At 44.3% G+C, this 15702-nt stretch overlaps 1 protein-coding gene across 5 annotated transcripts; it reads left to right on the top strand.

The window, feature by feature from the left end:
* The first annotated feature begins 2935 nt into the window (after positions 1-2935).
* LOC121573477 (ras-GEF domain-containing family member 1B-B) lies at positions 2936-15526 on the top strand. 5 transcript variants are annotated; one of them, XM_041885507.2, is made up of 11 exons: positions 2936-3030; positions 8296-8493; positions 9475-9597; positions 10294-10431; positions 12912-13127; positions 13336-13410; positions 13728-13820; positions 14290-14392; positions 14530-14801; positions 14956-15152; positions 15276-15526. In XM_041885507.2, the coding sequence occupies exons 2-11, from the start codon at positions 8302-8304 to the stop codon at positions 15304-15306; spliced, it is 1440 nt and encodes a 479-aa protein (XP_041741441.1). In that variant the 5' UTR covers positions 2936-3030; positions 8296-8301; the 3' UTR covers positions 15307-15526. The 5 variants fall into 5 exon arrangements, with proteins under 5 accessions (XP_041741441.1, XP_041741440.1, XP_041741444.1 ...); XM_041885506.2 differs by having other exon boundaries at positions 8293-8493; XM_041885509.2 differs by lacking the exon at positions 2936-3030 and adding an exon at positions 3048-3194.
* Positions 15527-15702: the final 176 nt, after the last annotated feature.

Below are 15702 nucleotides of genomic sequence, written 5' to 3'. Positions count from 1 at the left end.
AGATAAAGGGAAGCGAGATAGGGGATATAGATAGGCGAGAGAGAGGGGAGTGAGAGGGGAGAGAGGGGGGAGAGAGAGGGGAGAGAGGAGAGAGAAAGGGGAGAGAGAGGAGAGAGAGGAGATCAAGAGAAGAGAGATAGGGGATAAAGAGAGGAGAGAGAGGGAGAGAGAGGGGAGAGAGAGGGAGAGAGGAGATAAAGAGAGGAGGGAGAGAGAGAGAGAGAGGGGAGAGGGGGGGTAGAGAGGAGAGAGAGGGGAGAGAGAGGGGAGAGAGAGGGGAGAGATAGGGGAGAGAGAGGGGATAAAGAGAGGAGAGATAGGGGATAAAGTGAGGAGAGAGAGGGGGAGGGAGAGAGAGAGGAGATAGAGGAGAGAGAGAGGAGAGAGAGGAGAGAGAGGGAGAGAGAGAGAGAGGGGAGAGAGAGAGGAGAGAGAGGGAGAGAGAGGAGAGAGGGAGAGAGGAGAGAGGGGGAGAGGGAGAGAGAGGAGAGGAGAGAGAGAGGGGAGAGAGAGGGGAGAGAGAGGAGAGAGAGAGGAGAGATGGGAGAGAGAGGCGAGAGAGAGAGGAGAGAGGGGAGAAAGAGGGGAGAGAAAGGTGAGAGTGGATAGAGTTGGGAGAGAGAGTGGGGAGAGAGAGGAGAGAGAGGGGAGAGAGAGGAGAGAGCGAGGAGAGAGAGAGGAGAGAGAGAGGGGAGAGAGGAGAAAGAGAGGAGAGAGATAGGAGAGAGAGGTCTGTGTGTGTGGAAGCTCAAGCTGAATGTTTATGGCAGGCAGGAGTCAGTCAGTCCACTAGTTTACGTTTTCAGTGTGTGTGTGTCAGTCCATTTATATACTGCCACTCTTTGAGGGAAGCTGTGGCCCCTGTGCCCTAGCACTGTGGGTGGAATCTATTCGAAATGCTCCACAAGGGCCCTCACCAAGCTGAAGCCTAGCCGGAAGCCATCTCCAGCTAGCAGAGCTGTCAGGTGGCTGCCGTGGGTGTAGGTGCAGTAGAATAGAACATAGCCTATAGGCGTTGCAGGCTTTGGCTATTCCTGCATGAACAATGACGTAAGAGTATGATTGAGAGGCTGTAAATGAATACCACCCACAACCTGGAGCCACACTCTGTTCTCTGTAAATCACCAAACCATGTTTGTGTAATATGACTCAAATCAAATTGTATTCATCACATGCTTTGTAAACAACAGGTCTTGACCAACAGTGAAATGCTTACTTACGGGCCCTTCCCAACAATGCAGAGAGAAAGAAAATAGAGAAATATTAGAAAAGTAAAACACGTAATAAAAGTAATAATAAATACACAATGAGTAATGATAACTTGGCTATATACATGGGATACCAGTACGAGTCGATGTGCAGGGGTACGAGGTAATTGAGGTAGATATGTACATATAGGTAGGGGTAAAGTGACGTGGCAACACATTATATAATAAACAGTAGCAGCAGCGTATGTGATGAGTCAAAAAAAAGAAGTTAGTACAAAAGGTGTCAATGCAGATAGTCTGGGTGGCTATTTGGTTAACTATTTAATTAACTATTTACCAGTCTTGTGGCTTGGGGGTAGAAGCTGCTCAGGTTCCTGTTGGTTCCAGACTTGGTGCATCGGTACAGCTTGCCCTGGGCTTGCAGAGAGAACAGTCTATGACTTGTGTGGTTGGAGTCTTTCACAATTTTTAGGGCCTTCTCTGACACCGCCTGGTATAGAGGTTCTGGATGGCAGGGAGCTCGACCCCAGGGATGTATTGGGACGTACGCACTACCCTCTGTAGCGTCGGATGCCAAGCAGTTGCCATGCCAAGTGGTGATGCAGCCAGTCAAGATGCTCTCAATGATGCAGCTGTATAACTTTTTGAGGATCTGAGGGCCCATGCCAAATCTTTTCAGCCTCCTGAGGGGGAAGAGGCGTTGTCGTGCCCTCTTCGCAACTGTGTTGGTGTGTGTGGACAATGTAGATTCTGTAGTGATGTGGATACCGAGGAACTTGAAGCTCTCTACCCGCTCCACTACAACCCTGTCGATGTGAATGTGGGCGTGCTCGGCCTTCCGTTTCCTGTAGTCCACGATCAGCTCCTTTGTCTTGCTGACGTTGAGGGAGAGATTGTTGTCCTGGCACAACACTGCCAGGTCTCTGACCTCCTCCATATAGGCTCTCATTGTAAGAGGACATGCTCACTGTTGATGGAAGCGCATCATTGCTACTAAAACACCTGCAGCTATCAGGAAACATGAAGGTCTGTTTGTTTCTGAAGTTCCATTGAACAACTTTCACTGGTCATGATATATGGTGAATTTGGCATTTCAGTTGATTTATGTCCAATTGCTGTATCATTGTTTTATTACCAATACATTGGTAACATTTATAAAGGGTCTATAAATTGTTTATAAATGGTTAAATATCAGTTTATAGATAGTTTATATAAATCTGTTAGAAAGTATTACTAATAATTTGTAATAACACAGTAGTTGAAATTGTGTGATTGTTGCTTTGGTCCTTGCCAAAATGTGTAATAATTGCACGACTGTTTTAGTGTTTTTTATTCTTACTGTAAAGTATTTTGAAATGTAAAACTGCAAAGTTTACTGTATTCTGAGATAATTTAGACATATTTTACACTCCCTATGGTGTACCACAGCTGTTGGATAGCGCAAACAACCTGGCCATGCCATGTGCCTTCACACACTCCCTCTATCTTTCTAGCAAATATCATTTTCCTGTTTTCCTTCTCACAAAACATTACATGGAACATTATGGTCATATGTCGTTCAAAGAGAATCGATGGATGGCAAACTGACCAATGAGAGTGCGCTAACGTTTCGATTTTTCCGATTCTTCCCTGTGATTGGCTTACTGCCATGAAGAACGATCAGCCTCTAAGCCTATTATAAGCTGTTTCGCCGCTTTCTGCAAGTCATTAGAATACGGCTGGTGGTGGTCACAGTTTCAAATGACTTGTGATTCAAAGGACTGCATGGACACAATGGATGGACTATACGAATAGGAATTTCACGCTATGAAAACACTGATCGGTAATATTCGTGTGCTTGTTGTGCACATATTTCCGAGGAATATCTTTGAAGGATTAATTTCTTACATCTGATTTTGTTTTGCAAAGACTTGGAATAGTTGTATTTGATACACATAGTCTACATCATTTTTATACTGTTACAATTCTTTTTATGTTCTAGTCGGGGTAAGTTGATCACAATATGTCCACTGTAACAAGGACAACATGCTGGGAACTTTCCAGACAAAAGTGTTAAGCTATGCTATGCATTCCCAATAGCTTTCTATTTGACCTATGAATTACAGTGCTTTCAATGGGTTTGAGGGTTGCACTTTGAGCGAAGGCAAAAACGACTTATGATGGCAGATCTTGACTTTTACAAATACTAATTATTTGCAAAAGCACTTACAAATCCCAGTCACTCATATCTGATATAATTTAAGCTAATTTCAGTTTTTTTGGTACTTTAATTGTGTTATTGTTTTGCTTTAGTCTGCAGCAAATGCCTGCCTGTGTAATTACTTGCCTGGCATGCAATAGCCTACGTTAACGTTACTCACTAGTGTTGTGACTGAGTGTGGTTCAGCCCAGGAGGGTTCTATGGAAGACTGCTTTCCACATAATCAGACCGCGCGAGTCAAGAGTAATAAACAGTGCCAGAGGAGTGGGTTGGGTGGGTTGTGATTATCCTGTCTGTGCTACAGTATAGTACAGTGGTTAGTTAGCTGGCTACAGTTAGCTGGATACAGTAGGCTGGGCTGAGAATAAACATAACAGGGTGGACATGAGATTTCTTAAAAACATCTTATTAGATACTATGTCTGATATGGATACAGTATATCCATCTAATTTTATTACTCTACATTTGCTTCTCTATCAGATTTTCAGTTCTTATCTTTTTATAGACTAGGGAACAGGCAAAACAGGGTGGGACATGTGTGGGAATTAGATATCTTATTCCCTCCATTTTATAAACAATATCCATCTTATTGGACGTTATATCCAAGATGGATACAGTATAATATACTGCATATCAGTCTTATTTTATTACTTATTTTGTGACTGTTATTTTATTTGCTCTTTTATCAGATAGATTCAGTTCTTATCTGTTTCCACATAAACCTTTAAACCCATTCAACCCCAGACAGGCTAGTTTAGTGTAAGCCTGTTGCCTCAGTCAGAGAATGCCACTTTCATTCAAATGTAGTAGGCTCTATCTAGTACACTATAAAGGGGTTACTGTGAATTTGATAGTAGCTTACAGGCAGCTCGGTGGCAAGTAAAATTCTGTATTTCATATTACAGTACTCCTACTGTAATATAAATACGATATCAAAGCAAGTGCTATGTAATGACGCAGTACAATACCGTAAAATTGACTGTATTATACTGTATAAAAAAAAGTAAATGCTATCGTAATCGTAATGAATGGATGAATGAAATCCATTGAGGGGAGGGGTTTGTATTTCACAGTAATTTTCTGTCAATACAAGGGATTGGTGCAAGCAGGTTGGCTCCTAGGTAAAGTGTTTACAAATTACAGTATATTATTTAATTTTAGGTGTTTTATATCACTAGCACTTCTAGAGGCCTTAAGAACAGCTTCCAAACTGCAGCGACCACAGAGCTAAATAGACCAAAAGGACATTGAAAAATGCTCAACTATTACTGTTTAAGACTTGCTGCCACTCCAATCTGTCCCCTAAACTAATTGATGGGGTGCTATAACCACATAAGCGTTAAATTGGTACAGCATTCTCACTCACGGGTGCAACAAATATAGCCTCTTACAAGGCACGCCTCCAAATATGTTAATGAGCCAGAAACAACATTACCATGCACCCACTAGTGTTCAAAAGGTTTTTGCAATAGTCTAGGTAGCCATTTGATTAGATGTTCAGGAGTCTTATGGCTTGGGGGTAGAAGCTGTTTAGAAGCATCTTGGACCTAGACTTGGCACTCCGGTACCGCTTGCCGTGCGGTAGCAGAGAGAACAGTCTATGACTAGGGTGGCTGGAGTCTTTGACAATTTTTAGGGCCTTCCTCTGACACTGCCTGGTATAGAGGTCCTGGATGGCAGGAAGCTTGGCCCCAGTGATGTACTGGGCCGTACGCACTACCCTCTGTAGTGCCTTGTGGTCAGAGGCCGAGCAGTTGCCATACCAGGCAGTGATGCAACCAGTCAGGATGCCCTCGATGGTGCAGCTGTAGAACCTTTTGAGGATCTGAGGACCCATGCCAAATCTTTTCAGTCTCCTTAGGGGGAATAGGTTTTGTCGTGCCCTCTTCACGACTGTCTTGGTGTGCTTGGACCATGTTAGTTTGTTGGTGATGTGGACACCAAGGAACTTGAAACTCTCAACCTGCTCCACTACAGCCCCGTCGATGAGAATGGGGGCGTGCTCAGTCATTTTCTTTTTCCTGTAGTCCACAATCATCTCCTTGTCTTGATCACGTTGAGGGAGAGGTTGTTGTCCTGGCACCACACGGCTAGGCCTCTGACCTCCTCCCTATAGGCTATCTTGTTGTTGTCGGTGATCAGGCAAACTTAATGACGGTGTTGGAGTTGTGCCTGGCCATGCAGTCATGAGTGAACAGGAGGGGACTGAGCATGAACCCCTGAGGGGCCCCCGTGTTGAGGATCAGCGTGGCGGATGTGTTGTTACCTACCCTTACCACCTTGGGGCGGCCCGTCAGGAAGTCCAGGATCCAGTTGCAGAGGGAGGTGTTTAGTCCCAGGGTCCTTAGCTTAGTGATGAGCTTTGAGGGCACTGTGGTGTTGAACGCTGAGCTGTAGTCAATGAATAGCATTCTCACATAGGTGTTCCTTTTGTCCAGGTGTGAAAGGGCAGTGTGGAGTGCAATAGAGATTGCATCATCTGTGGATCTGTTGGGGCGGTATGCAAATTGGAGTGGGTCTAGGGTTTCTGGGATAATGGTGTTGATGTGAGAGCTACGGGTCGGTAGTCATTTAGGCTGGTTACCTTAGTGTTCTTGGGCACAGGGACTATGGTGGTCTGCTTGAAACATGTTCGTATTACAGACTCAGACAGGGAGAGGTTGAAAATGTCAGTGAAGACACTTGCCAGTTGGTCAGCGCATGTCCTGGTAATCCTTCTGGCCCTGCGGCCTTGTGAATGTTGACCTGTTTAAAGGTCTTACTCACATCGGCTATAGAGAGCGTGATCACACAGTCGTCCAGAACAGCTGATGCTCTCATGCATGTTTCAGTGTTACTTGCCTCGAAGCGAGCATAGAAGAAATGTAGCTTGTCAGGTAGGCTCATGCCACTGGGCAGCTCGCGGCTGTGCTTCCCTTTGTAGTCTGTAATTGTTTGCAAGCCCTGCCACATCCGACGAGTGTCGGAGCCGGTGTAGTACGATTCGATCTTAGTCCTGCATTGACGCTTTGCCTGTTTGATGGTTCGTTGTAGGGCATAGCAGGGATTTCTTATAAGCTTCCAGGTTAGAGTCCCGCTCCTTGAAAGCGGCAGCTCTACCCTTTAGCTCAGTGCGGATGTTGCCTGTAATCCATGGCTTCTGGTTGGGGTATGTACGTACAGTCACTGTGGGGACGACTTCATCGATGCACGTATTGATGAAGCCAGTGACTGATGTGGTGTACTCCTCACTGCCATCGGAAGAATTCCGGAACATATTCCAGTCTGTGCTAGCAAAACAGTCCTGTAGCTTCATCTGACCACTTTTTTATTGACCAAGTCACTGGTGCTTCCTGCTTTAGTTTTTGCTTGTAAGCAGGAATCAGGAGGATATAATTATGGTCAGATTTGCCAAATGAAGGGCGAGGGAGAGCTTTGTACGCATCTCTGTGTGTGGAGTAAAGGTGATCTGGAGGTTTTTTCCTTCTGGTTGCACATTTAACATGCTGGTAGAAATGAGGTAAAATGGGTTTAAGTTTCCATGCATTAAAGACCCCGGCCACTAAGAGCGCCACTTCTGGATGAGCGTTTTCCTGTTTGCTAATGGCCGTATACAGTTCATTGAGTGCAGTCTTAATGCCATCATCGGTTTGTGGTGGTAAATAGACAGCTATGAAGAATATAGATGAAAACTCTTGGTAAATAGTATGGTCTACAGCTTATCATGAGATACTCTACCTCAGGCGAGCAAAACCTCGAGACTTCCTTAGATATCGTGCACCAGTTGTTGTTTACAAATATACATAGATCGCCACCCCTTGTCTTACCAGAGGCTGCTGTTCTATCCTGCCGATACAGTGAATAACCCGCCAGATGTATGTTATTCATGTTTCGTTCAGCCACGACTCGGTGAAACATAAGATATTACAGTTTTTAATGTCCCGTTGGTAGGATATACGTGCTTGTAGTTCGTCCACTTTATTATCAAGCAATTGTAAATTGGCCAGTAGTATCGATGGCAAAGGCAGATTAGCTACTCGTCGCCGGCTCCTTACCAAGCACCCTGATCTCCTTCCACGATATCTCCTTTTCTTTCTACTGCGAATAACGGGGATGAGGGCCCTGTTGGGTGTCTGGAGCAAATCCCTCTCGTCCGACTCAGTATTTTATTGTGGATAATACCCTAACATTTCTATATCATTTACAGTTTTCCGTTACAGTGTAGATCTTATCTTTACCGGGTGGGGGGTCCCTGTAGGAGTAATGATGGGGGGTTATTGGTTGAATGGCTCTATTGTGTGGTAGATCATCAGCCCCTGTTGTAGCAGGTCGCCTTAAAGGCCACTATGCAAACTACGTAAACGCAGCGACGGAGCGTCGTTTTCTACGTCGTTCTACGTACTTTTGTGCGGCTCAAATTTTGGAACGGACTGTATACGATGCTCTGTGGCTCTGTTTGCGTAGAGTGTGTAGGGTCCTATATACCTGTTTGAACAGAGTAAAGAAGAAAGCACTTTTAATCTCTTAACAGTGTTAAGGAAGCCAGCAGGGAGAGAGAGATCAGGGTTAGGATGTGCCAGGATGTCGGGTGAATGAGACAGTGGCACAGTCAGGCTAATACCAGCATGGTGTAGACTTACAGTACTAGGGTAACATTATAGTAATTTCACACACACTGCCAGTAGTTATTACATAAATTGTTACAGTTTAGCTTTTCTCTCTCTCAATTACACGCGCACACGCACGCACACACACACGCACACACACACACACACACACACACAAACACACACACAAACACACACACAAACACACAATATCTTTCTTAGGGAAATAACATTGAGTGATCAGTTAGGAGTTTAAGAGAAGAAGAACAAATATTTAACATTGTTTGTATATTTTCAGCAGGTCAATATGCCTCCCACGACACCGTACGCTGGCAAGTTCAGCCCCAGCCCTTACAACAACAACATCAATCTCAACAAATACCACCAGCCCATGGAAGTGAGCTACGGGGACATGTGCTACCATGACAACAGTCTTGTTTCTGGCTCCCTGGAGGCCCTAATACAACACTTAGTTCCCACAGTGGACTACTACCCTGATGTGAGTGCTATCTCTGGAACAACAACAACATAAAACATGAGCCATGGAATCATACCAACATATTTGGGGTTATGATAGGGTAAAGACAATTAGGCTCATAAGGCATTATAAGTTATATTCTCAAGAACATGATGTTAGTGATGTTATCTCTGGTCCAAATGACAACAATTTAAAACATAAACAATGGACTTTTACAACCTGTTGTTATGCCAAATAGAATACAGCTATATTTTGTGTTGTGTGTACTAACAAAGTCCATAAAGCATCCATAAGTTATGTTCTTCAAGGAAAAATGGGTAGACTATGTACAGTATATTATTAACAGAAGTGACCACTGAATAGCAGGAAATGTGCCAGATTATGCTGGGTTGATGCTGGGTTTATGCTGGGTTGATGCTGGGTTGATGCTGGGTTTATGCTGGGTTGATGCTGGGTTTATGCTGGGTTTATGCTGGGTTGATGCTGGGTTGATGCTGGGTTTATGCTGGGTTGATGCTGGGTTTATGCTGGGTTTATGCTGGGTTGATGCTGGGTTTATGCTGGGTTTATGCTGGGTTTATGCTGGGTTGATGCTGGGTTTATGCTGGGTTGATGCTGGGTTTATGCTGGGTTTATGCTGGGTTGATGCTGGGTTGATGCTGGGTTGATGCTGGGTTTATGCTGGGTTGATGCTGGGTTGATGCTGGGTTGATGCTGGGTTTATGCTGGGTTTATGCTGGGTTTATGTTGGGTTGATGCTGGGTTGATGCTGGGTTGATGCTGGGATGATGCTGGGTTTATGCTGGGTTTATGCTGGGTTGATGCTGGGTTGATGCTGGGTTTATGCTGGGTTGATGCTGGGTTGATGCTGGGTTTATGCTGGGTTTATGCTGGGTTTATGTTGGGTTGATGCTGGGTTTATGCTGGGTTTATGCTGGGTTGATGCTGGGTTGATGACAACATGAGTTGTTGTTGATTATCTTTTTTCTTGTTCTCCATCAGAGGTCGTACGTCTTCACCTTCCTGCTGAGTTCCCGTCTCTTCCTCCACCCCTATGAGCTCATGTCTCGGCTTTGTCACCTGTGTGTGGAGCAGCATCGATCTGGAGACCTGCTGCTTGATAAGGTAGCTAACACACACACACACATATAAAGACAAACACGCAGACACCAACCTGCAGGAACACACACACACACATATAAAGACAAACACGCAGACACCAACCTGCAGGAACACACACACACACACACACACACATATAAAGACAAACACGCAGACACCAACCTGCAGGAACACAAACACACACACATATAAAGACAAACACGCAGACACCAACCTGCAGGAACACACACACACACACATATAAAGACAAACACACAGACACCAACCTGCAGGAACACACACACACACACATATAAAGACAAACACACAGACACCAACCTGCAGGAACACACACACACACACATATAAAGACAAACACACAGACACCAACCTGCAGGAACACACACACACACACACATATAAAGACAAACACACAGACACCAACCTGCAGGAACACACACACACACACATATAAAGACAAAACACACAGACACCAACCTGCAGGAACACACACACACACATATAAAGACAAACACACAGACACCAACCTGCAGGAACACACACACACACATATAAAAGACAAAACACACAGACACCAACCTGCAGGAACACACACACAAACACACAGCACACACACAGTTGTTCTTAACAACCAGGAGTGGACACCACCTCTTTACAGTGTCTCTAACACTGGCATGTCTTTCTCCTTGCTGTCCTCAGATCAGAATACGGGACGTTGCTCCAAAGATCGTGCAGCTGCTGACAGAGTGGACAGAGACGTTTCCCTATGACTTCAGAGATGAGAGGATGATGCGCTGTCTGAAAGAGATGAGCCATCATCTGGCCAGAGGAGATGAGGTCAGTACCCAGATATAACATATTGCTGGCTGGCTGGCTGGCTGGCTGGCTGACTGGCTGACTAGCTGGCTGACTGGTCAATAGAGATAAGGTCAGTACCCTGATATAACCTCTGACTGACTGACTTAATGATTGACTGGCTGGCTGGCTGGCTGGCTGGCTGACTGACTGGTCAATAGAGATAAGGTCAGTACCCTGATATAACCTCTGATTGACTGACTTAATGATTGACTGGCTGGCTGGCTGGCTGGCTGGCTGGCTGACTGACTGGCGGACTGGTCAATAGAGATAAGGTCAGTACCCTGATATAACCTCTGACTGACTGACTCATTAGAGACAATAGACATGACATCAGACATCTAATTTGACCAGTTACGGTTGAGTTTGACATCAGACACCTTGTTTATCACAAATTGAGCTTGATCAAGGATGAACTAAACTGCTGCCTTGTGTTGATAGTGTTATATCATTACAAATATGTGTCACTCATGTGTTACTGTATGTCATTATATGTGTTCTATGTGTTCTATGTGTTCCATGTGTTCTATGTGTTATATCAGCGTAGATACAGATGTCGGATCTTAATTTGAGCCAGTTCGCTACAGCAGGAAAGTAATCCTGCAGCAACAGGAAATTTGAATTATTATGTTGATTTTTAATGGACATTTTTTGTATGGTTTTATATATTTTCCGTTAGGGTAAATCAAATCTGACATTTTAAAGTGGAAATTACAAACTTTAGAAGCCTTTTTAAACCTTGAATACACTACAAATTTTAAATGTCCTGCATTGCAGGACATTTCTCTCGCAACAGGGTGATCAAGTTAAGATCCTACATCTGTAAGTATATGATATATCTATAGATATTGATTTTCCTTTCTGTTGTTTGTGCTGGAACAGTACTAGACCATATAGAAATATACCGTACATATACTGTTTCATCTCCTCTTTTCGTTGTGTTATATCAGTATGCGTATTCGGTACATAAATTGATCTACTCTTTACGTTGTTATATCAGTATGCGTATACGGTACATACAGTTTATTAGGTACACCCATCTAGTACTGTGTCGGACCCCCCTTTACCTCCAGAACAGCCTGAATTCTTTGGGGCATGGATTCTATAAGGTGTGGCATTCAAACGTTGCTCAATTGGTCGATCCCCGGGACCACCCATACGTAAAAATGTATGCGCACATGACTGTAAGTCGCTTTGGATAAAAGCGTCTGCTAAATGGCATATTATTATTATTATTATCAAGGGACCTAATGTGTGCCAGGAAAACATTCCCCACAGCAGTACACCACCGCTACCAGCCTGTACCGTTGGCACCAGGCAGGATGGGGCCATGGACTCATGCTGGGTATGCCAAATCCTGACTCTGCCGTCAGCATGACGCAACAGGAACCGGGATTCGTCGGACCAAGCGATGTTTTTCCACTCCTCAATTGTCCAGTGTTGGTGATCACGTGCTCACTGGAGCCTCTTCTTCTTGTTTTTAGCTGATAGGAGTGGAACCTGGTGTGGTCAGCTACTGCAATAGCCCGTCCGTCACAAGGACCAACGAGTTGTGCATTCCGAGATTCCATTCTGCACACCACTGTTGTACTGCTCCGTTATTTGCCTGTTTGTGGCAGGCCTGTTAGCTTGCACGATTCTTGCCATTCTCCTTCGACCTCTCTCATCAACGAGCTGTTTTCACCCACAGGACTGCTGCTGACTGGATGTTTTTTGTTTGTCGCACCATTCTCTGTAAACCCTACACACTGTTGTGAGTGAAAAACCCAGGAGGCCGGCTGTTTCTGAGATACTGGAACCGGCGCACCTGACACCGACGATCATACCACGCTCAAAGCCGCTTAGGTCAGTCATTTTGCCAATTCTAACATTAAATCGAACAGTAACTGAATGCCTCGATGCCTGTCTGCCTGCTTTATATAGCAAGCCATGGCCACGTGACTCACTGTCTCTAGGAGCGAACCATTTTTGTGAACGGGATGGTGTACCTAATAAAATGGCCACTGAGTGTAGATTGATTTTTCTCTTTATGTTGTTTTATATCAGTACTCATATCTCTTGATGTTGTTTTATATCAGTACTCATATCTTTTGATGTTGTGTTGTATCAGTACTCATATCTCTTGATGTTGTGTTGTATCAGTACTCATATCTCTCGATGTTGTGTTGTATCAGTACTCATATCTCTTGATGTTGTGTTGTATCAGTACTCATATCTCTCGATGTTGTTTTATATCAGTACTCATATCTCTTGATGTTGTTTTATATCAGTACTCATATCTCTTGATGTTGTTTTATATCAGTACTCATATCTCTTGATGTTGTGTTGTATCAGTACTCATATCTCTTGATGTTGTGTTGTATCAGTACTCATATCTCTTGATGTTGTGTTGTATCAGTACTCATATCTCTTGATGTTGTGTTGTATCAGTACTCATATCTCTCGATGTTGTTTTATATCAGTACTCGTGGCGGGCCATGCAGCAGATGACTCAGCGGTTGATCCGGAGGTTGGCGGCTCTGGGTCAGTATGAGGAGGCTATCGCCACGCTCAACGCCTCCGCAGCCGAAAGACCCACCGCTCTGAAGGCCAAGCAGCAGAACGGACAGAGGAATGATGTCCTCAGTGTCTGTGATGATTCCTTTATACTAGCCCAGCAACTCACACACATTGAACTGGTGAGGAGAGATTATATTGTATATGTGCCTTCTAGACATGTGGTGTTCAGAGAAGTTGAAACTGAATGGCATTTCTGTTTGAATTAGAAGTTATTGTTAACTAGAAGTTTATCCTATACATACACTTGATCCATCAAGTAACGTTTATGTAAGAATATTGAGTTTAGAAATATTTGCTTATTATACCTTATGATTTTTCCTATTCCAGGACAGACTGAGTTTTATCGGACCAGAGGAATTCATCCAAGCCTTTGGGGTGAAAGATTCCCTGGACAACCATAAGGTAGGCCTGGTCCACTACCGTGTACATAACATTGTCCACTACCTTCCACTGGATACATAAGAGACCATATGTCAGTCATTATGGTTAGGCTACTGAATGGGTTGTGGCTGACTATCATTGTGTTGGCCTATTAACAATTATCAACAGAGTACATCCCAATAAGTAGCCAAGAACTGAGTGAGAGAAACAACTCTAGACCACATTCATTTTACATGAAAATAAACCGAATTTACTGGATTGCTCCAACAGCAGTTCCATGTTGTAATTCAGCTAGATAATAAGTTGAATAGTAACCATGAACTTTTTTTCCCCCTCAGAGTTTCTTCCGAAAACGCAAGACTACTAACCTGGAGGCCTATGTAGCTTGGTTTAACAGACTCAGCTACCTAGTGGCTACTGAAATATGCATGGTGAATGCTCTCTTTCTTTCTTACTTACTTTCTGTCTCTCTCTCACTCTTCAGCTCTCTCTATCTCCTGAGTGGCGCAGTGGTCTAAGGCACTGCTTCGCAGTGCTAACTGTGCCACTAGAGATCCTGGTTCGAATCCAGGCTCTGTCGCAGCCGGCCGCGACCGGGAGACTCATGGGCGGCGCACAATTGGCCCAGGGTAGGGGAGGGAATGGCCGGCAGGGATGTAGCTCAGTTGATAGAGCATGGCGTTTGCAACGCCAGGGTTGTGGGTTCGATTCCCACGGGGGGCCAGTATAAAAAAAAAAAAAGTATTCACTAACTGTAAGTCGCTCTGGATAAGGGCGTCTGCTAAATGACTAAAATGTAAATGTAATGTAAAATGTCTCTCTCCCCACAATCATTCTCTTTCTGTCATCCTTTCTTTCTCACACTCTGTTCCAATGGTTTTGTGTTTTCCTTCCTTCCAGCCAGTAAAGAAGAAACATAGAGCCCGGGCCTTGGATTTCTTCATAGATGTGGCTAGAGAATGCTACAACATTGGCAACTTCAACTCACTCATGGCCATCATCAGTAAGTTACAATACAGGGCTCTAGAATGATTTCTATATTCTACAATAGAATGCTTAGAATTGGAATTTCAGTTTACTTCCTGAATTCACTGAATTGAAATGGAATTGATCCCCAACCCTGCTCTCCTCTCCCCACAGCCGGAATGAACATGAGTCCTGTGTCTCGACTGAAGAAGACCTGGAGCAAAGTCAACACAGACAAGTTTGACATACTGGAGCACCAAATGGACCCCTCCAGTAACTTCAGTAACTACCGTACTGCCCTGCGAGGAGCCACCCAGAGGTCTATTACAGCACACAGCAACCAGGAGAAGATAGTCATTCCATTCTTCAGCCTTCTCATCAAGGACATCTACTTCCTCAATGAGGGATGTGCCAGCCGACTACCCAACGGTCATGTCAACTTTGAGGTGAGTCTTACTGTAATGTACAGAAACGCATTATTGTTAGGATAACTGATAAGGACAATACTCTTCTTCTATTACGCGTTTAGTAGTGAGCAAAAAGGGCATTGTTGTCAATATTGTTCATTTCAATGAATGTTAATTTCCTGTTTCTCTATAGAAACTGTGGGACCTGGCGAAGCAGGTCAGTGAGTTCCTGGTGTGGCGTCAGGTGACGTGTCCCTTTGAGAGAGACAGGAAGATCCTCCAGTACCTGGTCACCACACCGGTCTTCACCGAGGATGAGCTGCACTTGGCCTCCTATGAGACCGAAGGTCCAGAGAACCACCTGGAGAAGGACAGTCGGAGGTCTCTCAGGTGTGTAACTTTACTTTTTTTCTCTTTGCTAACTTAATGTTAACTTTAATCAAGGGTTTGCACTCATACACTGCACAGTTTTTATTTAAATAATAACATTGTGTTATGTGTCTTGTGTTTCAGGTCATCCCTACTGCATAGAGAGCATCGGTGAGTGACGGTCATGAGTGGGACACTGGGCGATCCTCTTTCGCAACAAGAGGCTCACAGTCGACAGGGTCTGGAAGATTACGATTTTCACAAAGGATGGGGAAAATAACTGTTTCAAGCACTCAGATAAAGGATGCCTCCTTCTACGTTTTACATTTTAGCAGACGCTCTTATCCAGAGCGACTTACAGTTAGTGAGTGCATACATTTTTTGTTTTTCATACTGGCCCCCCGTGGGAATCGAACCCACAACCCTGGTGTTGCAAGCGCCATGCTCTACCAACTGAGCTACACGGGGCCCTGGAAACTGAAAATCTTGCCTCTCGCACTGTACATTGACAGATGATTCATTTGTAACATGTCTACCCACACAGTATTACAGTTATTTTACAGATGATTCA

Source organism: Coregonus clupeaformis, chromosome 9 (assembly GCF_020615455.1).
Source record: "Coregonus clupeaformis isolate EN_2021a chromosome 9, ASM2061545v1, whole genome shotgun sequence".
NCBI classification, from domain to species: Eukaryota; Metazoa; Chordata; class Actinopteri; order Salmoniformes; family Salmonidae; genus Coregonus; species Coregonus clupeaformis.
The sequence above is the reverse complement of the archived record's forward strand: the minus strand, read 5'-3'. Positions and strand labels throughout refer to the sequence as shown.